This window comes from Trachurus japonicus, chromosome 13, assembly GCF_045865225.1.
Source record: "Trachurus japonicus isolate A0001 chromosome 13, Traja_1.0".
NCBI classification, from domain to species: Eukaryota; Metazoa; Chordata; class Actinopteri; order Carangiformes; family Carangidae; genus Trachurus; species Trachurus japonicus.
Genome location: NC_140919.1, coordinates 36,099,204 through 36,122,610, shown reverse-complemented (window position 1 = coordinate 36,122,610; position 23,407 = coordinate 36,099,204). Strand labels below are relative to the sequence as shown.

The 23,407-nt window shown below is 42.0% G+C and overlaps 3 protein-coding genes across 4 annotated transcripts; 2 read left to right on the top strand and 1 right to left on the bottom strand.

Annotated features, from left to right (window-relative positions):
* The first annotated feature begins 191 nt into the window (after positions 1-191).
* On the top strand, positions 192-7,305 carry olfcv3 (olfactory receptor C family, v3). The gene is made up of 10 exons (XM_085796705.1): positions 192-262; positions 2,772-2,945; positions 3,294-3,582; positions 3,671-3,757; positions 4,113-4,304; positions 4,614-4,883; positions 4,944-5,147; positions 5,234-5,440; positions 6,165-6,288; positions 6,413-7,305. Exons 1-10 carry the CDS (start codon positions 192-194, stop codon positions 7,303-7,305), a joined length of 2,511 nt encoding a protein of 836 aa, XP_085652831.1.
* Positions 7,306-8,605: 1,300 nt separating this feature from the next.
* On the bottom strand, positions 8,606-16,679 carry olfcu1 (olfactory receptor C family, u1). The gene is made up of 13 exons (XM_085796704.1): positions 16,659-16,679; positions 12,393-12,535; positions 11,922-12,249; positions 11,657-11,809; positions 11,371-11,571; positions 11,012-11,262; positions 10,669-10,891; positions 10,414-10,544; positions 10,161-10,257; positions 9,828-9,951; positions 9,245-9,717; positions 9,068-9,148; positions 8,606-8,962 (listed from the first exon to the last, which is right to left on the bottom strand). Exons 1-13 carry the CDS (start codon positions 16,677-16,679, stop codon positions 8,606-8,608), a joined length of 2,583 nt encoding a protein of 860 aa, XP_085652830.1.
* A 1,866-nt stretch (positions 16,680-18,545) lies between these two features.
* LOC146976467 (extracellular calcium-sensing receptor-like) lies at positions 18,546-22,828 on the top strand. Of its 2 annotated transcripts, XM_085796298.1 has the most exons (9): positions 18,546-18,671; positions 19,317-19,611; positions 19,743-19,829; positions 19,987-20,256; positions 20,562-20,768; positions 20,859-21,134; positions 21,402-21,629; positions 21,721-21,844; positions 21,918-22,828. In XM_085796298.1, the coding sequence occupies exons 1-9, from the start codon at positions 18,562-18,564 to the stop codon at positions 22,826-22,828; spliced, it is 2,508 nt and encodes an 835-aa protein (XP_085652424.1). In that variant the 5' UTR covers positions 18,546-18,561. The 2 variants fall into 2 exon arrangements, with proteins under 2 accessions (XP_085652424.1, XP_085652425.1); XM_085796299.1 differs by lacking the exons at positions 18,546-18,671; positions 19,317-19,611; positions 19,743-19,829; positions 20,859-21,134; positions 21,402-21,629.
* The last annotated feature ends 579 nt before the right edge of the window (positions 22,829-23,407 follow it).

Genomic DNA, 23,407 nt, shown 5'->3' with positions numbered 1-23,407 from the left:
CCACCGGAGGCGGTGCTTTAAGCAACTGGATGACTAATACCAACAGTGTCACGAGGAAGAACTACTGACCCCTTCAGGAAGGTTAGGAAGAGTGAGAAAGGGTAGCTGTGGCCAAGGAGTTTTGTATGGCCACGTTGACCCTATAAAACCTCACAAATGTGCAAGTCAATACCCAGGATGCAGCAGTGTAGATGTCTGAGAGCGGAAGTCCTCGTAAGGCTGGCCACAATGTCGACATATTCCTAGTAGAGTGTGCTCGAAGGTGAGAAGGGGCTGGTAGGCCACTGTCACTGTAGGCATAACTGATGGCCTCCACAGTCCACTGTGACAACCGCTGCTTGGACAAAGGAGGGCCCTGCCTATGGCCTGTGTGACAGACGAACAATGAATCAGACTGCCGGAATGCAGCAGTCACCTGGATGTACATCCTCAGTGCCCAAACTGGGCACAATAGAATATCAACTTGTCCCTGCTCAGGCCCCTGAGCAGAGGGTTCAAAAGCTGCAAGGTTTAGAGGCTGGTTTATGTAAGACGTCTTGGGCAAAAATGCCTGATTAGGCCACAAGATCATGCCAGTACCATCGGGACTCCAGTGCAGGCACTCCTGGCTAATAGACAACGCGTGTAACTCACCCACACATTAAGCCGATGCCATCACCAAAGGAAACACTGTTTTTACCGACAACCACTTCACTTCAGAACCCCCCAGTGGTTTGAACAGAGGCTGGCACAATGTCCTCAGCACCAGAGACAAGTCTCAAGAGGGCAATGGTAATGGGACCCAACTGTTACCCTGTCTACTCTGCCGTGCAAGGCAGATATGGCAGCAATATACACCTTGATGGTGGAAGCCGCAAGGCCCTCATCAAGACAGGGCTGCAGAAAATAAAATATAAAAAATAAAAATGGTTTGCTGGCTGGGTGCTAGGGAGCTCTTGGCGTAGTTCACTGTGAGCCCTAGCCTGGTGATATGGGACAATAGCAGCGCTACATCTACTTGCGACTGGGAGCAAATTAACCAATCGTCGAGGTAGGGGAAAATGTCCATACCTTTGCTCTGCAGCGGAGCCAGTGTTGCTGGCACAAATCTTGTGAATATCCTGGGTGCCAGTGAGATTCCAAATGGCAGCATGTGGAACTGGTAGGCCCTCCCCTCGAAGGCAAAGCGGAGAAACTGTCTGTGATGGGGGACAATGGGAACATGTAAATATGCGTCTTTCTGATCTATGGTTGTAAACCAGTCGTCTTGTCTGACGCCTTGCAAAACATCTGTTGTGGAATGTGGAATTTGAGTACTTTCAGGTACCCGTTTGAAGCCCTTAAATCCAGTATGGGGTGAAGCTATGGGACAAGGCTAGAATAAAATGTGACATTGAGTTTCTGGCCTGGGAACCTATGTAAGGTGCTAGTGGGCCAAGGGAGCTGGCAAGGACCTGGACCAGGTCAGGGTGACCAAATAGCACAATCTCTGTTTTGTTTTCATTTAATTTTAAGAAGTTAAGGTCCATCCATGTTTTAATGTCCGTCATGCAATTTAACACTGCATGGAGGGATTCCTTGGAGGGGGCCTTTACTGGTAGGTACACCTGCACGTCGTCAGCAAAGCAATGGAAAGGGATGCCATGTTTCATAAATATCGACCCCAGGGGTAGCATATAGAGGGAAAACAGTAACGGGCCTATAACTGACCCCTGGGGGACCCCGCAGGTCAGAGGGGCCACTGAGGAGGAAAACTGCCCTAATTGCACAAAGAAGGATCTATCTGCGAGGTAGGATTTAAACAGAGGTGGCAAGTAACGAAGTACAAATACTTTGTTACTGCACTTAAGTAGATTTTTCAGGTATCTGTACTTTACTTGAGTAGCCTATTTATTTTTCTGACGACTTTTTACTTTTACTCCCTACATTTATACTCAAAAATATGTACTTTCTACTCCTTACATTGTAAAACAGGCTCGTTACTTTTCTTTTCTTTTTTTTACACGACGTAAAAGCATACGGTAAAAGACGTGACGAACTAGAGAGGGAAAGAGGGACAGCTCGGACCGCGGGAGCGAGGCGCTTCGCTGGTCGCACAGGGAGTGTACTTCTTCTCCTCTGTCCGCACCTGTCAGACATCGACTGCAGTCGTCCATAGCCTACTCGTATTCACTCGGTTTTCCACACACACATGTCATTTTTCTGTATGGATGTGTGTTGTTTTTGGTGTCCCCCGGAAAGCCCTTGCCCCTCCCACCTACCTCTCTCTGTTGCTCTGTGTGTACTGTGTGTACTGTGTGTGTGTGTGTGTGTGTGTGTGTGTGTGTGTGTGTGTGTGTGTGTGTGTGTGTGTGTGTGTGTGATTTCAATGCAGTTTTATGTATATCACAACATGACAAATTTTTTTTCTGCAGTTTGCTATTGACTTGCACATCTGTTTTGCAAAAAAAAAAAATAAATGTTTTATTTGTTAGTATGTTAATAAACGACATCTGAAAAAAGGATGTCCCAGACACATTTTAACACTGTTACATCATGTTCTCTTTTTACTCAATTTGCATCAAACTATTTCAGAAAATTTAGGTGGGGCTGCTGATGTCCAATCCAGGGACACTGTCATTAATAAGATGCAAGAATATGTAGATCGAGTAGTGTATATAACTCGCCTAATTATTCTCTCTCTCTCCCTCTCTCTCTCTCTTTGGAATGTGTAACATTATGACTCCACTTTTCTTATTTACCTTGCTTTACTCTGTCAGTATCTTCCCTTTGACTTATACCCAAATTTCTAGCATCGACACTCCAGTCCCATTGGCAGACAAATTGTGCACTCTTCAAAACAGCTTTCAGCCCAGCTTTGTGGTCAACGGTGACTATGTTATTGGGGGGATCTTTCCCCTTCACTATAACCAGGAGATGCCAGACCTCAACTGTACGTACAGACCTCCACCAGTGAAGTGCAATGGGTGAGTTTACCTAATGTGGACTGAAAGTCACAGCAGAAGTATTCAATTTATTATTTCTTGTTGAATTATATTTACATCCATGGCAGAGACATAAAAAAACTTCTTCCATAGAATGGAATATACAGGATGTGTTTAACATGATAATTAAGAAACATTTAGTGTTGTCCTGATCTGGTTTAGGATAAAACAAATATGGACCAAGAGGGAAAAAAAACACCACACAAATACCAAGATAAATGCAAAACCTCAAATCATCATCTCTTTCTGTTTTATCTTTTCTTCACTCGTGTTGCTCTTGTTGTGTTTAATGTGTGTGTGACATGTGTATCTGTCTCTACTGGGCAACAGATTTGATCCCAGGGCTTTCCGCTGGGTTCAGACTATGAGGCTGGCAGTGGAGGAGGTAAACCATAGCCCAGAGTTATTGCCCAATTACACCCTTGGGTACAACATCTTTGATTCATGTGCATATCCCCTGACTGGACAGAGGGCTGCTCTGGCTGTGTTGAATGGGCTGAGTGAGGATGACTCTCCCATGTGCAGTGGTGCCTCTCCACTCCTCGCTGTGATCGGGGAGTCTGGATCTGCTCAGTCTATAGTGGTGTCCAGAATCCTACAGCCATTCAGAATCCCAATGGTAACAGTGACTCTTTTTGTCTGTAATCACCAGAAAACATGTTACTCTGTGATCGCTGCAATTGTGCTCTGTGCTGTGTGTTACACAGATCAGCTACTTTTCTTCATGTGCATGTTTGACTGACAGAAGAAAATATCCCACCTTCTTCAGATTAATCCCTAATGATGACTATCAGGTAAACTTGATCTCAGATTTAGAAGGACTTTATAACCTTTCTGTGTAAGTGTAGTGTATTAAAAATTACATTTTACTGAGAGCATTGCTTTGTTTATCTTACAGTAACTACCACTACTACTACATAAGGAAGAATGTGGTCTCCCCTATCCATGCTAAATAAACAGCTAATCACAACAGCAGTCCTAAAAGCAATGACTGATGAATTTATAATAATTTTAAAAAGTAATATGAGTAGGCTATCTGTTCATGTAACCTTGCAGGACTGTACAGAATCAAGTGTTGAACAAATACTTGAACACATTAAAATATTTTTGGGTCTGTGCTATGAAACTGTGTTTTTCTGTTGAACCCAGGTGAAGGCCATTGCACAGATGTTAGTGCGTTTTAACTGGACCTGGGTGGGGCTGGTGCGAGGTGACCATGAATACGGCCGCTTTGCTGTGCAAGGTTTAATAAGAGAATTGCAGAGTACTAAAGTGTGTGTGGCCTATCAAGAAATGATTCCTCTGCTCTACAACCGAAAGAGGGCACTAGAGATCATGCAGGTAATTATGTTGAATTAACTTTTTCAACATTAGTTTTTATTTCACTTTGAGACCCTTTAATAGTAATGTCATTGTACTGAAATCACAGTAACAAGAGAAGGTAGCACTGATACTGCTAGTAAAAGTATCTATTTCAGAATTACTTTGAGTTTCACTACTTCTTAAAATGTCAAAGTCCTGCCTATAAGAACTTAATTATTTCGCATTATTTACCTCTGAGGCTTCCTTACTGTTGCATAGTTTTATACTGTTGACTTTTTGCTGTCTCCCCTGATTGTAATTCCCTCCCCTCCTCCCTCATCTGTGAAGGTAATGCGTAGCTCTTCTGCAAAAGTGGTGGTGGTATTTTCAGCTGAGGGGGAGATGACTCCTTTCTTGAGAGACTACATGATGCAGAACATTACTGGAATCCAATGGGTGGCCAGTGAGGCCTGGGTCACATCATCTGTCTTTACAGGGAGCGAGTATTACCCATACCTGGGGGGCACCATTGGGTTTGGCATCAGAAAAGGTCATATCTCTGAACTCAGTGACTACCTGCAGACAGTAAACCCTAAGAGGTATCCCGATAATCCTCTGGTGCAAGAGCTGTGGGAGGCTCTGTATGGTTGCAGTCCCTCTCCATCCTCTAGCTCCGAGCTGCCGCCCTGCTCAGGGCAGGAGTCCCTCTTGGAACAGCATGCAGCCTATATGAATACCTCCAGCCCTAGAGTGGCCTATAATGTCTATAAGGCTGTATATGCGGTAGCTCATTCCCTGCACAACCTCCTTCTCTGTCAATCAGGCAGTGGGCCTTTCCAAAACAACACATGTGCTCAAAGCAACAACATACACCCCTGGCAGGTATACATTTTTTATGCAACAGTAACACACTGAAAGCTTTGTTTGAGGAATTCTATAGTGTTTCTTATTATCTGTTGGTTTTCAAGCTCCAACACTACCTCCAGGAAGTGACATTTAACATTGATGGAGAGGAGGTGGACTTTGATCTTAAGGGTGAATCCATACCCTATTATGATATCATCAACTGGCAGAGAGGCACGGGCGGCAACATTGAATTTATCAACGTTGGGTTGTTTGATGGTACCAAGCCTGTCGGCGAGGAGCTGGTGATCCAGGAGGACAGGATAATGTGGGCGGGGCATCAGAGTGAGGCAAGCTGCTCACACCTTTTTACCTTCATCAGATGCCAACTGTTGAAGTTCTGTAGGTTGAGGTGGAGGTAAGTCAGGTGGGCAGGATGAGCTGGATTTGACATTGCATTCATACAGTCAACAATAGAGATAGAAGCCTGCCAAAAAGTATGACATACCAGGTGATTTGATCCCTACCACTGTATTCCCTGTAGAGGAATAGTTTCTGTATGATGCTAAGTGCATCCTATATAGTGCTCATACACCTACCGTCAAACACAATGTATAGCTCTACACATTCTTATATAGCTTATGGACAATAACTGAGTGTTTAGTGTACAAAAATATAGCTAATCCAACTTTTGCTGAAGAAACACATTTCTGACTAATGATTTTCTTTTTTATTATAACAAGCATATCACTATCAGTAAAATAACTATGCTCAATCAGTGTTACATAAAAAAACATTTGATTTATAGCGGTGTTAAACAGTGCAGTTCTCACATTTCACTCAATACAATACGATACAGTATGATATGATGCAATACGTAATAGATGATACCTTATTTTTAATAAAACTTTTAGTGTTTCTGCATTTTCCAACTTCGCATTTTCCTTTTAAGTAACTTACTGTAAGGGCCTATATGGCAAAGAGCCTCAGCGCACTCATTTCAGACTTTAGAAATGAGTGTGAAATGAATGTGAACCACCTCTGTGATCCCTATAGGTGCCGGTGTCTGTATGCAGTGCCAGCTGTCTTCCAGGGACCCGGAAGGCTGTCCGTCGTGGGGAGCCTGTCTGCTGCTTTGACTGTGTACCATGTGACAGTGGCAAAATTAGCAATAAGACAAGTATGTGTAAACCCAACAATACAAATTACAACAATTAAAATCTAATATTCTGTTACAATCAGGTAATATTTGAATAGTAATATTTTTAAATTTGTAAACTTTTCTGTGACCCTCTTCACTTTAGACTCAATAGAGTGCACATTTTGTCCCAAGGATTTCTGGTCAAACGAGAACAGAACAGCCTGCATCCCCAAGAAAGTGGAGTACTTGACCTTTGACACCTTGGGTATAGTCCTGACAGTGATATCTGTGCTGGGTGCCTGCCTCACTTTAGCTGTCTTCGCAGTCTTCTTCTATCACAGAAATACGGCCATTGTCCGTGTGAATAACTCTGAGCTCAGCTTCTTCATCCTGTTGGCACTGACTCTGTGCTTCCTATGTTGTTTGATTTTCATTGGAAAGCCAACATCTTGGTCCTGTATGCTGCGCCACACTGCCTTCAGCATCACATTTTCACTTTGTATCTCCTGCATCCTGGGGAAGACTCTGGTGGTGTTGGCTGCTTTCACTGCCACCAGGCCAGGTGACAATATCATGAAATGGCTTGGAATCAAGCAGCAGCGGGGCATCATTTTCAGCTGCACTCTGGTTCAGGTGGTCATCTGTGCTGCCTGGCTCATTGATGCGCCCCCTTATCCATCACGAAATACACAATACCAGCGCTCAAAGATCATACTGGAGTGCAGCGTGGGCTCCAGCCTGGCGTTTTGGTGTGTTCTAGGATATATTGGTCTTCAGGCCTGTCTGTGCTTTGTACTGGCTTTTCTAGCTCGCAAGTTGCCAGGAAACTTCAATGAGGCCAAGTTCATCACTTTTAGCATGCTGATCTTCTGTGCTGTGTGGCTGGCATTCATCCCTGCTTACATCAGCGCCCCGGGAAATTATGCAGATGCAGTAGAGTCATTTGCTATTCTTGCTTCCAGCTTTGGCTTGTTGTTCTGCCTGTTTGCCCCAAAGTGTTACATTATTTTACTGAAGCCAGAAAAGAATACAAAACAGCATCTAATGGGAAAATAAAAGAACTTATATAGTTGTAACAGATGTAGTAGTGTGCAAGCAATGTATGCTTTGCCTTACATTTATCAAGTGCCTATGTCCTGTAATCTAATGTTTGAAAAGTGTACTCAATGTTCAATGTTATGTAATGATAATCCACTCAAATGTTGATGTATTTCACATTGGTGAATTGGCAGTGACAGTTATTGTTACTGATAGGTCAGCCTTGCAAATGCACGATGTACAAGGAAAAGAATATGATTATATTTTGGTTTTGGTTCATTTTGGGGTTTAAATTGTCCCAAAGGACACAAAATATGGTGTGCTTATGTGTTTTAACATGGTCAGGCCTTAGGGAACTAATGATGAATATGCGTGCTGATTTTCAGTAATTACTTAATTGTTATAGATTTCCATAAATTAACAAACAAAACTGTTAGACTGTAACCTGAGTACAAAATACACAAGGAGGAAGGATCAGGGGGGCATGACATGGTAATATAGAATTTAAAAAAAAAGAAAGCTGCATCAAAATCAGATCACACTGTGTGCTGATCAGTACAGCTCTGAAATACCTATTACACAAGTTCTAAAGACGTAAATGTGTTCTCCATTATGGTGAATTGATAGGTTTGGGAAATTCCAATGTCTGGGGCTGTTATTATACAGTAGTTGATTATAAAAAAAATAAATTATAAAAAAAAAATTCAAATTCAGTCCTTATTCAAAACATGTGGGTGGAGTGCTTCATGGACTCAAGATGTTGTTGTGTGAGGTGCTGTTTCGGTAAGGACAAATATGTACTAATAATCACAATCAACTCCAAGGCATTCTCCTTTGAGACTATTAAAAGCTTTAGACATTGAAGTTTTTGTTTTTGTTTGTTGGATTGGAAGAAAAGTCCTCAGAATGCTAAGGTTGAACTAATTTCACCCTCGGTCAGGTTATTACCTTCATCTTGAGGTCATGCCCTCATGTGTTAAATGAGACCCTCAAATGAATATAGCAAAGGAACCATGTGTACTCTTAAACTAAATTGTTGTATCATATGTTTCTGTATTCATTTCAGGGGCTGAACATATGACCCTCACTCTGCTTTCACTCTGCCAACTCTTGCTATTGTGTCACAAAGCACAGCTCCTGCCACCTGCCTTCACAAAAACAAATTTGCAGTCAGGCCCAAGCATGTTTAATGTCAAAACACTCAAATACATTTCATATGGCATTTTATTTAGTTTCACATTAAAATATTCAAACTTCAACTTAAGTACTGTAAAAAGTTATTTTCATGATTTCAAATTGTCTTTGCTTTGTGTAAGGTTCATCTGGGATATTTTCCAGTCATCCCTTTCTTAACGTTTCTCTCAGGTCGCAGTAAAATAATGTAACATTTCGGCACAAAAATACACACTAACAGTCCAAAACTGGAGGCTAATATAGCAAATATTTCCACAGCCACAGTAAACTTCCCAGGAGAGCTAACATAAGCTGGGATGAAAGAGATCCACACAGCCCAGAAGATCAACATACTGAAAGTGATGAGTTTCGCCTCATTGAAGGTATCAGGTAGCTTGCGTCCAAGGAACGCCAGTAGGAGGCAGAGGAAGGCCAGGAGACCGATGTACCCAAGGACCAGATAAAATCCAGGAGGCCATGGCTCTTTACACTCCACAACAATCTGATCAAGTCCACAACAGATCAATCAATGCATAACCTCTTTCTTCTTTTTTGTGTTTGGCATCTTCAAAAAATGGCTATGTGTGACATCATAATCTGTACTTACTTTTCCAGTTGTAGCCTGATAGGTTGGGTTCCTGAATGGTAAAGGAGGTGCCCCCAAGAGCCAGCCTGCACAGAGACAAACCTGCGGCAACATAAGAAAAAAGTAGATTTTAAAGAATATACATACAAACTCTTGAATGATCACCACCTGAAGATAAAATTAATGAAACCCTCCAACCTGAGGAGCTGTAGTGCAGAGGATGAGAGTCCTCTGTTCAGATGGCCCAAACAGCTTCAGAGCCCTGGGACCAGGTACATTTGCCTGGAAGGCCAACAGAACTACAATAGTCTTAACAAGGAGGCAGGACAGACAGAGGACAAAGCTGATTCCAAATGCTGCCTGGCGGAGTCTGCATGTCCACACTGACGGTCGGCCAATGAACACCAGGGAACACAAAAAGCAAAGCTTGAGGGACAGGAGAAGTAAGAAACTTATTTCTGAGTTGTTAGCCTTGACAATGGGTGTAGAGCGGAAACGATGAAAGACGCCGGTGATAATGGTTGTCAGGACGACACCCAGCAAGGTGAGAATGACCAGGATGATGCCCATGGTGTCAGAGAAAGAGAGGAATTCCTCAACCCCAGCGATGCATTTCACCTTCTCTTTGTCTGACCAGTAAAACTCGGGACATTTTGTGCACTCAGTGGAACCTTTAGGGACACATACAGCAGAAATATAATGTGTAAGCCCACACAGTTGTAATTCTACAGCCGTAATGGCCCTCTGTTTCTTGCAGAAGTGATATAATATATGAACCTACCTGTCTGGTTGCTTATTTCTCCATCAGCACAGGGCAAACAGTCAAAGCAGCAGTGAGGCTCTCTTGGACGTCTGGCCTGTCTGCTGCCGGAGGGGCATGGAGCACTACACTGAGATACAGGCACCTGAACAAAGACCAGATAATGGTTTGGAATAACAAAGTTAGATCTCTTTCTGTACAACACTCTCTGAAACAAAGTAATTTCTCTAAAAGAAAAAGGGCCACATTTTTGATCATGTAGATAAGTTCATTTTTACATTTTTGAATCACATAAAGAAGCTTAAATCATTTTCTGCCTGTGTTTATGAAACTGTTAAGGGACACATGACCCACCTGTGACTTTCCTTTGGTCCATACAATGGAGCTCTGTTCCATCTGCAACTGTTGTCCCAGTGGAGCCGAACCATCATAGCTTCCTACTTTTATAAATCTAAACACAGTATAAATGCAGTCACACCAAACAATTTACCAGTATATAACAGTTTCTCAACTTACATGATTGCTAACCTAGCCACAAAAAACATAAATATAGCATCTTAATCACAGTTACTGTAACTGACAGTTGTGTTCAAGTAAATTGCTCTACCTAATTTCACCCTTGTTGTCCTTCTGCCAGTTAATGATGTCGTAAAGAGGGACCGGCTCTCCGTTGGAGTCAAAATATACCTTCTCTCCAAAATGGTTGGTGAAATTAACTGTTCTCAGATGATCCAGCAACTGAGTGAGAGAGAGAAAAAACAAAGAGTAGAGAACAACGAGTGAAAAGAATCACACATAAACTTCAAATTAAATCGTCTCACAAATATTGATTCATGTGTTTTGTTGTGTTTACCTCCTTTACCTGCACAGATGTAAATGATTTATGTTTCTCACATATTCCCATGTTAAATTCTGCCGAATCACAGTTCAGCAACTTGTGCAGCGCATGGGCGATGGCATACACAGCTTTGTACACATTGTAGGATATTCGGACCTGAGATACATCAGTGTAACTGCTGTCAGTGTGCCTCAGATCCTCTGAACCTGTACATACACGCTTTTCATTGTCAGGTCCTCTAAATGTGCTTTTTTGTCTTGCTTTAGACCCAGTGAAGGACCCAGAACTATTTTGAGAGTTTGGTTTGTAACCAAACCCATCAGATCCCATCAGGTTATCCACAGTATGTGCTTTATTGTCTTTGGACTTGTCTCTTACAAAATTCAGCTTACAGTCAAAGAGCTCTTCCCAGAACATGTTAAAAAATTGCATCCCTGGTTCAGGGGAGGGACGGACATTCAGCAGAAACTCCTTCAGGCCGGGGATTTTGACTCCAGGGAAGGAGAAACCCAACGTGCCCTCTAAGATAGAGTGGAAGCTGGGTGAGGTCAGCAGGCTGGCAGTCACCCAGGCTTCACTAGCGACCCACTGGATCCCTGTCACATTTCTCTGAGCCAGCTGGAGAGGCAGACATTGCAAAATGTGATGATCAACTGTTTATTTGACAGTCCTAATTATCAGGTAAAACAATGCACAATGACATCAACTGAGATGTAGAGTGATTACCTCTAAGAGAAATTTCAAGAGTTGTCCCTCAGTGGCAAAGACCACCACGACCTGTGCAGTTGAACTTTGCAGCCTGTCCGCCATTTCTTGTATCTGAGCTGCAGTGGGTGATTTGGGGATAGTCAGGTGAAATGCCACACACCCCCCTTGCTGTCTAAACTGATTAGAAAAAGCTTGGATGCCATACTGGCTGTAGTCATCCTGGAATAAGAAAAAAACGTTTAAATCACATTGGTGTGTTTGACTCTAATGTTGGAGTATAAAGAAAAAAAACCTTCCATCTCACCGTGGTCCCTATTGTTCCCACCCACAGCCAGTCTAAGAAGGTAACCAGCTGGACAAGGCCTCTAACTTGAAAGAGATCACTCGGAACGGTCCGCAAGAATGATGGGTAAACATGTTTGTCAGTCAGACAGGTACAAGTGGCAAAATAACTCACCTAGAGGGAGATAAAGTTACTTTACCTAAAATATTATTGACCATTTTCAAATGTTGCTGCTCAGGACAGTTAAAATAAAGTACTGTGTACAATCCTGCCTCTGCAGTCTTACCAGTGGGATGCTGAAAGGGCCAAGAGTGTGAGCTACAGCTCTTGTAGGGGAAGAGGATGCAAGGCCAATCACAGCAGTCAAAGGAGAACCAGTAAGGCATGAGAGGAAAGCCTCAGGTGTTATATTGAACCTGTTTTCAGTTTGTTTTGTCACAGCTTTGGAGAGGTTGATTAAAGAAAAAAGAGCTTGCATGCTGGTATGGACATGGTCACAGCTGTCCATGATCCGGTAGCCGAGTTTAATACCTGGTAACAGGTTTGAATTATGATTAATTTCCTCCACTGCAAACACCATAGTCATCATCCAGCGGAAAGCTCTGTGGTCAAAGCTACAGAGAATGAAATACAGCTCAATTCAGTCTTTGCAATTCATCATGACTCAGAAAACACAACATCATAAAATAGCATAAATCAGAACATGTAAACAGTGACAACTAACCACTGCAAGAGAAAATTATTTCCTCACACTCACCCGCTGCAAGATGTGAGCTGGGGTTTGCTGGAGTAGCTGTGAAATGGCTTTGGGGCTACATAATGCAGAGGGAAAAGCCCTCCAATAACAATATCCCCATCTGTCTGCAGGGCCACAGTCTCACTATCCACCAGTTTCACACACTGAGGTAAACCAGTATCAAGCACACTCACTCTCCGTATCCCTGAACTATTCAGTCTTCCTGTTGAACAATCTTTTTTTTTCACCATACCTCCCTCCAAACTTTCCTCTCTTATTTCAGTCACAACTCTAGGAACAACAGAAAACACTGGGAAGAGAAGGCTAAATAAGGTCCAAACAAGCAGCCAGAGAAAAGCCCCAGCAAGGGTTGAGTGCAGTTTCAATGCTGACCCCATAAAGACTGTGTCTGTCTCTGTTGGGAACAATGGCTCTCCGAGTGCAGCCTGTGAAGTGGACTATATAAACTGCAGTACTTGCTATTGGATCTCATAGGTCATGTGAGTGATCACGTCATGACAATGCAAAGCAAAGGCACAGGAGAGAGGACAAGATGTTGCGCATGTGCACTCATCTCATATTCAAGTCTGTTGCTTGATTGCAACTCTAAAATAATTAAGTCATGCTCTTCACCTCTTGATTTTTGATATTTTTTTTGTAAATTATCACAATTTATACCAAACCTTTAACACAAACAAAAGGGAAATAAATGAACTGAGGGTGTTTTGGTTTTTTTTTTAGCTTTTGAAAGTGACTTCATATTTTTGACCTAAAAAATACTAGAATGCAAAGTGAACACTTGAACAACCCTACTGTAGGTCACCATGGAGAATAAAAATTAGAAGATGACAAGAACTATGAAGACTCATTACCTAGGAATAAAAAGAAATCAATAAATAAATCGGTAAAGGTGCGTTCACACCGGACGTTTTATTTTTGTTGCTGTCGCTCCAAAAAAATCTCTCTGTCACTCAGCTGCAGTCGCTCGTCACTTTGGAACAATTCAACAGATTGCTCTGATGACGGCATTCAAGCGATTTCAGTAAATTTCACCTTGCTCTGAGTCACTTTTTTCTTCCTGTTTGTATTGGTCCAGCACGGCTGACAATGTACCTGTTGCCGCTGTTTACCTGTTGTGGAAGTCCCACAAGCGCTGTACAACGTCAAGCTGGCTTTGCTCTGCCGAGTTTCTCGAGATTGGGTTGTTCCAAGGCATAGATTTACATAGCGTCCAGCCGCCATGTGTAATACCAGAATATTGCGTACCCGTAATCCCCCTAAAATGCTACGGTTCTCAAAGACCCGACCTGGTCCAATCCGGTGTTGAAGCCTGGACCTGATGCAGCTGGACAAGCAATCAATGAAGCGGCCTCACGACAGCATATAGAGAGTATGCGTTTACGTCACGTTGCCCTCTGCAACGCCCCTTGACAATGTGTTTTTTACGTATATTGCTCTTTCATGTATTTATTACATTTTTGTATTTTATCTTACTTGATCTCAAACTTGCAAATTTGCACTGTCCTTGCACTTCCTCCTCAATTGTATGTATGCCTGTGTATGTGATTATGGTGTGGCGGTCAGTTGTAGAAACAGAATTGCCCTATGGGATAAATAAAGTAATCTCAACTCAACTCAACTCAACTCAACCTTCCGTTCGGACTGAGTGGCAAAACAAACCTCCCTCAACGTGCTGGCGGATAGCGGATATGATCAAAACAAATTGATGTCAAAATGGATCAACAACCAGCTCCCCAAAACCGTCTGCTCCACGGACACTGACCTGTAACACACAGTGTGGCCGCGGTACCTGCAGAGTGGCAGACAGGCTCACTGTTATTGTGCAGAGGGACAAGATTACAGCTGTTACTGTCATCCTGTCAGTGACTCCCAACACTTAAACCCGAGCTGCTTTTAAACTGTAGGATGTGTTAGAGGACTAATTTATCTAGGTGAAGACTCTGTTATGTTGAATTGCATGAAGTGGTGTCCCAATTGGCAGGTAAAATTCCCTACCCCTCAACAGTATCCCTTCGTCATTGAGGGGAATCTATCTAGCGAGTGCACTTGAAACCAAGGGGTATGGTTAAGGGAGGAGAATTTGGATTGGGCCACAGTCCTCCAAAGTACTCAGTGCACTAAAGATGCCATGGGTCCTGACTCTGCTGAAGCTATTCACACGCTGTGTAAATTCTATGGAGGAGAAGAAGAGAAGCTGAAGACAGCACTCAAGGTTTTCCATGCTTCTTTCCAGGACACTCTCACACTGAAGGGGATGTTAACAACTCTAAGAGACAAAAGTGGACAGGACATCTTCCTAGCACTGGAGGAAATAGCTACTGATGAGAATATATGCCACGGTTCCAGTGCCCACTGCAACAGTAGAGAGGTCTTTCTCCAAGCTAAAGCTGGTGAGAAATCAGAAGCCTTTGCAAAGAAGAGAGGCTCTCTGATCTCCTCCTCATCTTTAATGAAAAAGACATACCCATAAATCACAATAACGTGATTAACATCTACTGTTGTTGAAGGAAGCACAAGAACAACATAGTCTGCGTACCAAACAAAAATTCCAAACTGTGGGACACTATGAAAGAAGCTATGGACATGAATTCTAAGAGAGAGAGTATGCAGGTGTTAAATGAAATGGAAAAAGCAAATGAACTTTATCTACTGTATACTTTGTACGTTTTGTTATTATTGTTGTTGTTGTTGTTCCACTTTTTAATATGCTGTTTTATCTTTCATGTGATGTAGCGCAGAAATTGCAGTCCATTTCACCTGAAGCACCACATTTTATACTAGGTGATTTCAGTTGTGTCACTGAAAAAGTCCTAAAAGAATTTTTTATCAGTATGTTACTTGCACAACTAGGAAGGACAAGACATTAGACCTCTGCTAGGGTACAGTTAAGGGAGCTTATAAATCAATCCTCCCCTAAGGTTCTACTGACCACTCCTTCTTCCTGCATATAAAACTGTACTAAAAAGTGAAAAAAAAAAAAAAAACAGACCAAAGAGGTCCAAATCTGGCCTGAGGAATCAACTTCTTGTCTCCAAGGGTGCTTTGACTGCACCGATTGGAAGATGTTCAAAGACTCCTGCACAGACATTGATGAACTCACCAATGTGATTTGTTCTCATGTGACTTTTTGTGAGAATATGATTATTCCCACTAAAACCATCAGAGTGTACCCCAATAACAAACCATGGATGTCCAAGGAAGTCAGGGCTCATCTACAGCAAAAGAAGCTGTCCTTCAACCTCAGTCTTTGCCGTGTACCGTAACCATATTATATAACGTAATAAAAAATAAAATAAAATAATAATAATAATACAATTTAATGCAGACTGATGTGTTCATTGTAAAACATTCATTTATTGATGTAAATGTGGTGATTTCTGTACATACAGAGCTCCGAGGTGCTGCTCTTCTGTCCAATAAGTTACACACATGAAGCTTCACTTTTCATGCTACTGCCGGGGTCCACCCGCTATCCCGACATGTCTCTATTTAGACATGCCGCTATCCCGACATGTCTCTATTTAGACATGCCGCTATCCCGACATGTCTCTATCCAGAAATGCCGGTATTCCGACACTTTTTAGTACCGCTATTCCAACACGTCAATCTTTTTTTTTTTTGAGTTGCGATACCCAGGCGCGTCTCTCGCTCTTTTTTTTTCTTTTCAGCATGCCTATCACCGGTTTGATGAGGGAGTGATGTTCTTAATCTCAACAACTAAACTATCAAGTCACACACAAAACCGACACACACAGTAGCCAACTTCATAATGACAAATGTAGTAGGCTACTTGTAGTATGTAGTATGTAAATGTAGTACTTTAGTACTGTAGTACTATCGCAATAGTGTCATGTCTAAACTCATATGTCTTCCTCCTTTTTCTGTAGGCCTATATGCTGAAGACATTTTTTATTTATTAATCATAATCAGAAATATTTCATTTTGTTTGGGGGTGGGGGGCTTAACATAATAAACAAACAGAACTATGGTCTATAGGTTTTAATGGTCGAAATACAGACGTTATGACGTGAACCCTATGTTGCGGTACAAAAAAAAAAAAAAGATTGTTGACTCAAGGTTTATGTGTTTGCCTCTTTATTTTCTTTTTACCACCGGCTTTCCTGTTTGTGTACAATTTAGTCCTCCCATTTATGACAGTGCTTAGGATTGTGATACAAACAAACAGGAAAGCCGGTGGCAAAAAGAGAAGATATTGGCAAACACATAGCCGTGAGTCTCCTTCGCCTCGAGCCTTTCCAAGCTGACCCAGAGCCGGTCGCGACCCATCGTCGTGTAGGAAATGCATCCGCCGCGGGCAATCAGCACCAGGGAGAGCTCTCCAAACAACCTGGACCACTAGCGCTATAGCCATGCTATGTTGCAGTTTGTTTGTCAAATTAACCTGTCACCTTCAGCACCACGGACAGCGCTACGGAGAAGCTGCAGCTGTGAGCATCTGGGCTCTGGGCTTAGGGCCTGATGCTCAGCACCTGGATGACGCCACTGAGAGACAGCCACTTTCGTCAGTTAACTTTATTCCACCCCCCCCTTTCCCCTGATTTTAGAATTGTTAACATATGAGAAATGAAGCCTTTTTTTTTTTTTTTTTTACTTGCAAAACCGACTCCTCCTGATATCCACACCTCACATGCTCCACTGCCCGTAATATGACACTTACCTTTGCAACAAACATAATCAATCAATTAACCAATCAATGTCGTAAAAGCGGAATGCTTGAAAAATGGTAAAGTGCTGCTACTCCGACAATGAAATAAAAAAATTGAAATAGTGGGACGCTTGAAAAATAATGTTAATGCCGCTAGTCCGACAATTAGAGGTCAATGTCTAAATAGCAGCATTTCGGAATAGCAGCATGTAACCACTACTGCCACAATTGTTAGATTTCATCAATGAGACCAACATATCTCCTAAAAAAAAATATATATATATATAGAAAAAATATTAAAACTTTAAACAAAAGGAGGGCAAGTGACGTTGTTGTTGTTGTTGCTATGTGGGATTCGATGGCTAACATGGGCTTGAGCTTCTTGCTACACTGCCACCTACAGGTTTGGCATGCTCTTGACAGCATATACACGGGTTACTGTAAACAAAAACTCTGAAAACGGAGTGGTGTGCACGCAGTTATTTTTGTAAGCAGAGAGGGTGAAATGTCTGTTTATGAAAATAGCCGGACACGTGTAAACATAGTCTACGTATACGGGCGCATGACGTCTGTCCGACTACCCATTTCTCCGACTACCCATTTCTCCGACTCCGACCATACATTTCTTTATTTTTGCGTCATCAGTCCGACCTCCCACTTCTCCGACTTAAGTAGCCCTAACCCTTAACCTTACCCTAAACCTAACCTCAACACTGTAGAATGGGTAGTCGGAGAAATGAGCCGTCGGACTTGTGGGCAGTCGGACTGACGTATGCTCCCCTACGTATACACACACAAGGAAGTCGGGGCCAGGTGGAAACAATCAGCAGGGGAACACAAGAGGAAGGGGCAAGTCACCTGAAACAAGAGGAGAGGTAAATTTCAAAATAAAACAGGAAACCACAAGACAACATCTAGACAAAACAAACAACCTAAACATGACTGGAGTCCCTGGACATGACACGCCAGCTCAGCACAAAATTTGTGCTTCAAGTAGGAATGACTATTAAAAATTAACTGGCTCTTTCAGTCACTGAGTATGATCTAGCAAGAGAAAGAAACCTTATTGCAATATAATATAGGCTAGTATAATGTAATATTATATATTATATAGAATAATAATAGAATAATAATAATAGCAAAAACACTACTCAACAAACTTCACTGCAAAATGATAGGCTAATGTAATGTAATATAACATGTCAAAATGTGACACGTTATATTACCCCCACCCCCCACCAACACACATTTCTTGCCAGCACATTGGGTGGTGTAAATGATCAAACAATGACATAAACAGGTGAGGGGGATGGCATATTTAGTTCTGAGTATAAAATGAAGTCACTGTGCTAAAGGTTCAGGAACAGGGCAGTTATGGGGGCATTTGTTGACACACACCTGCTTTTGTGTGTCTGGATTTTGTTCTTGTTCTCTTTCTTACTGCCTGTGTTTTCCTCGCCTTCTTTGTCTTGTAGATTACGGAGACAATTTCACCTTAATGGCATGCATAAGGCTGGCGATGTGGTTCTGGGTGGGCTGTTTGAAGTCCACTACACATCTGTCTTCCCTGAGTTGTCCTTCACCTCAGAGCCAAATCAACCACGTTGTGAGGGGTGAGTTTCACACATACAGATTAAGATTAAGATTCATCTATTGTTATAGCATGGTACGTAGAATGAAATTCAGGTGAATTGTCTGAAATGATAATTGTAAGTTCTAACTGCACTTTTAAAAACTGTACACACACATGCAGAACACACAACTGTCAGCACATGCATATCAAAACATAATACTGCAATGACAAAACAGTTCTTGATCAATGGTATAACACAGGAGCAGTGAGTGTTTCACAGGTTAAAATATATCAATGAATAAATTGTAATAACTCAGATATTTCACAGTTAATGGTTTTGAGGTAAAAACTGTTCATCAGGCATGTGGGCTGTGCTCTTTTGTTGCCAGAGTACAAAACCTTGTTGTTGGGAAAGACAATATGAGGGAGATAAGGAGATAAAGAGACAGTTACAGGAGGAAACATTATTGATTTATTTTATTCACCCCAAATGTTTAAGAAAGAAAATAAAATGAAAAGGCTGTATTGTTACTTTTGTGGTCAGTACTAACATGACTATATATGAGATATTTTACTACATAAATTGCAGTTGTCTTAAATTTTTGTCATATGAAAAATATAATACAAAGGCCTGGGTATTTTGTACATTTCTGCTGTGTTGTTACAGTTAACATTTTTGTGCCAGCTTTGACCCCCCAGGGTTCAGACATGCCCTGACTATGGCCTTTGCTGTTGATGAGATCAATGAAAATCCAAACCTGCTACCTAACGTGACTCTGGGATACAGTCTGTATGATAACTGTGCCTCACTTGGAATTGGATTCCGTGCTTCATTGTCATTGGCCAGCGGTCAAGAGGAGCAATTTCTTTTAAATGAAATCTGTGTGGGGGCTCCTCCGGTCCTAGGGATCGTGGGTGATGTATACTCAACATTTACAATTGCAATGTCAAGTGTGACAGGTTTATACAAGCTGCCTATTGTAAGTGACTCCTTTTCTATTTTTTCTCTTACCATCACAGAACAGTTTTGATGTGTCCTATTTGAGTGAAATTTCTTGAATAATAGATCAACTACATTAAAAGAATTGAATCTCTCTTTTGTCTCCCACAGGTGAGTTACTTTGCCACATGTTCCTGCCTGAGTGATCGGCAGCGCTTTCCATCCTTTTTCAGAACAATACCCAGTGATACTTTCCAGGTAAACTCATGCAGCAATGCACTATGACAGGGTGTGTGGCCATGTAGTTCCAATATGTTGTATCATTGAATGACAATAATAGTTGCCACTGAAACAACCATGGAGACAGATTTTCCGTGCAGCATGCACACAATTTTTTAAATTCTCTATTCACTAGGTGCGTGCTATGATTCAGATTCTTAAACACTTTGGCTGGACTTGGGCAGGTCTGCTGATCAGTGATGATGATTATGGACTTGGTGCTGCCCGATCTTTCCACACTGACCTGGGTCCCTCTGGTGGAGGTTGTCTGGCCTACACTGAGATTTTGCCCTGGGGTGACAACCCAGCTGAACTAAGGAGGATTGTGGATGTGATGAAGAAATCCACAGCGCGCGTGGTCATTGTGTTTGCACATGAGAGTCACATGATTGATCTCATGGAAGAGGTTAGGCTTTTAATATAACCTGATTATATGATGATATAATTTTATACCTCAGTATTTTATGAGACATATTCAAATTTTAAATCAGCGATTTGCAAGTATATTTGCTTTAAATCCATCAAATAATTATTTACTGAAGCTCACCATGATCATGAACTCAAGTTGTGATGGGAGGATGATATGAACTTTCTTATAGTACTTTGTGGACACAGAACTGCACCTGTGTAAGGAATCAACTTTGTAAATAAATGTACTTTTGAGGCATGGCAGTATGTAAATGTCAGTATGAATTTATATTTGTTATACAGGTTGTGAGGCAGAATGTGACAGGCCTGCAGTGGATGGCCAGTGAAGCCTGGACAACAGTTGCTGTTCTCCAGACCCCCCACCTAGCCCCGTACCTGGGTGGAACACTGAGCATTGCCATCCGTCGAGGAGAAATACCAGGACTCAGGGACTTTATGTTACACATACGTCCTGACCTACATCACAACAACAGCTATGGAAATAACATGGTGGGAGTTTAACCTTGCAATATTTGTCTGGTATTTGCACAAATAATGTATTGCCATTGTTTATACCACAAATTTTAAAATATATTTCAGGTAAACCAGTTTTGGGAATACACATTTCAGTGTAGATTTGCTCCACCTCCAGCAGGCTGGGTGGAAGCTGGAGGAGCATTATGCACTGGACAGGAGGATCTGGGGAGTGTGGAGAGTGAGTTGCTGAATGAGGTAGAATTCAGGCCAGAGTACAATGTGTATAAGGCTGTGTACGCCCTGGCATATGCCCTCGATAACATGCTGCGCTGTGAGCCAGGGAGAGGGCCTTTCAGCGAAAACAGCTGTGCCCATTTTCAAAGACTGGAGCCCTGGCAAGTGTGTAAAAGTTACACTCACATGTGTTTGATTTTTGTAAACATGTGCAACATTATGAAGTCAAAAGGGGTCTGCCATCACAGAAAATCATCCCATATAATTCTATAAATATTTCTTATGTATATCATAAATACAATTGCTAAAAACATTATGTAATCATTTCACAGATGGTAAATGCGTTTTTTTAAAGATTGCATGTCTGTCACCACACTTGATGCCATATCTGCCATGCCTTTTATATATCTTCTATATCCTGCCCTTTAATAGCTTTTGCATTATTTACAAATAGTCAACTTCACCACATCATTTGGTGACCAAGTGTCATTTGACGAGAATGGTAATGCCTTACCCATCTACGATATCATGAACTGGCAGTTGCTCCCTGACGGACAAATAAAAGTTGAAACTGTGGGTGAAGTGAAGAAATCAGCCTTAAAGGGTGAAGTGATAACACTTAATGAAGATAAAATCTTCTGGAACTTTGAGGCAAAAAAGGTGATGCTACTTTTTTCATAACCCGTACCTTTGATAAGTGATTATTGTGATGTAAAATTTCCATATGAGATAACTGTTTCTTTCCCTACAGCCTCCTCGGTCAGTGTGCAGTAAGAGCTGTCCTCCAGGTACCCGCATGGCCAGAAAGAAGGGGCAACCTATGTGCTGCTTTGACTGCATCCCGTGTTCTGAGGGAAAAATTAGCAATGAGACTGGTTGGTGTTCACTTCAGTCTGTTATATTTGAAGACAACTTATATATATATCAACAACCTTTCTGTTTTCACAGACTCCATGGAGTGCACCAGTTGTCCAGAGGATTTCTGGTCCAGTCCCCAGCGTGACCACTGTGTTCCTAAGAAAACAGAGTTCCTCTCCTACCATGAGCCTCTGGGAATCTGCTTGATGACAACATCACTACTGGGAACATTTATCTGTGCTGTCGTCCTTGGCATCTTCACCCATCATCGCAGCACACCCATTGTGCGTGCCAACAATTCTGAACTCAGTTTCCTGCTCTTGGTCTCACTTAAACTATGTTTTCTATGTTCACTGCTGTTCATTGGTCGACCCAGACTGTGGACATGTCAGCTGAGACATGCAGCATTTGGCATCAGCTTTGTTCTGTGTGTCTCATGCATCCTGGTTAAAACCATGGTGGTTCTGGCTGTGTTCAAGTCCTCTAAGCCAGGAGGTGGATCCAGTCTTAAGTGGTTTGGTGCTGTGCAGCAGAGAGGGACAGTTCTTATTCTAACATGCATCCAAGCAGCAATCTGTACTGCTTGGCTTGTCTCTGCCTCACCAGTGCCTCATAAAAACACTGAATACCACAATGACAAGATAGTCTATGAGTGTGTAGTTGGCTCCACAATTGGTTTTGGAGTGTTACTTGGTTATATTGGCTTATTGGCTATCCTCAGCTTCCTGTTAGCTTTTCTGGCAAGAAATCTTCCAGACAACTTCAATGAGGCCAAATTCATCACCTTCAGCATGTTGATCTTCTGTGCTGTGTGGGTGGCCTTTGTCCCTGCTTATATCAACTCTCCAGGTAAATATGCAGATGCAGTGGAGGTATTTGCCATCCTGGCCTCCAGTTTTGGCCTCTTGGTGGCGCTGTTTGGTCCCAAATGTTATATAATCCTAATGAGACCAGAGAGGAACACAAAAAAAGCCATCATGGGCCGAGGAACTGCAAAGTGATAGGCTAACACTTTATTGTTTCTCCCATTTTTGATTTTAGTTATATACATAATAACGGTAATACAGCATTCACAGATTCCTTTTTACACAGCATATGGCTGAGGAGTTGCAAAACAAAGCAACCAGTATCCAGACAGAAGCTAACCCTGGGAATTTTTGTGTAACCTGGGGCTAGCACACCAATGCTCTCTCCTTCATTTGCCAACCAGTGACACAATCTAACACTTAAAGAAACCATTTGTAATGTGAGCATAAGAGGCCACAGTGACTCGGTATCAGACAGTGAAAGGAGAATCTGCCTAGGCTGAGGCTGGCTGGTCAGAATGCTAAAATGTGACATTGCTTTATTTATTTTTCCTTGGGGAAGTTACTACTGGCCAGAAATCTGTTTACAACTGACCCCACACTATCATATTTCTCTCACGTGGCTGCAGGTACAGATGCTAGGATGCAGTAGAGATCTCTGTGTCCCATTGATAGCTAGTTCAAGATTAATTCAATGGAGTTCAGCATCTGTTTTTTTCATTGTTCATTGTTATCATATTTATCTTTCCTGTCACACTGCTCTCGAGTGTTTTC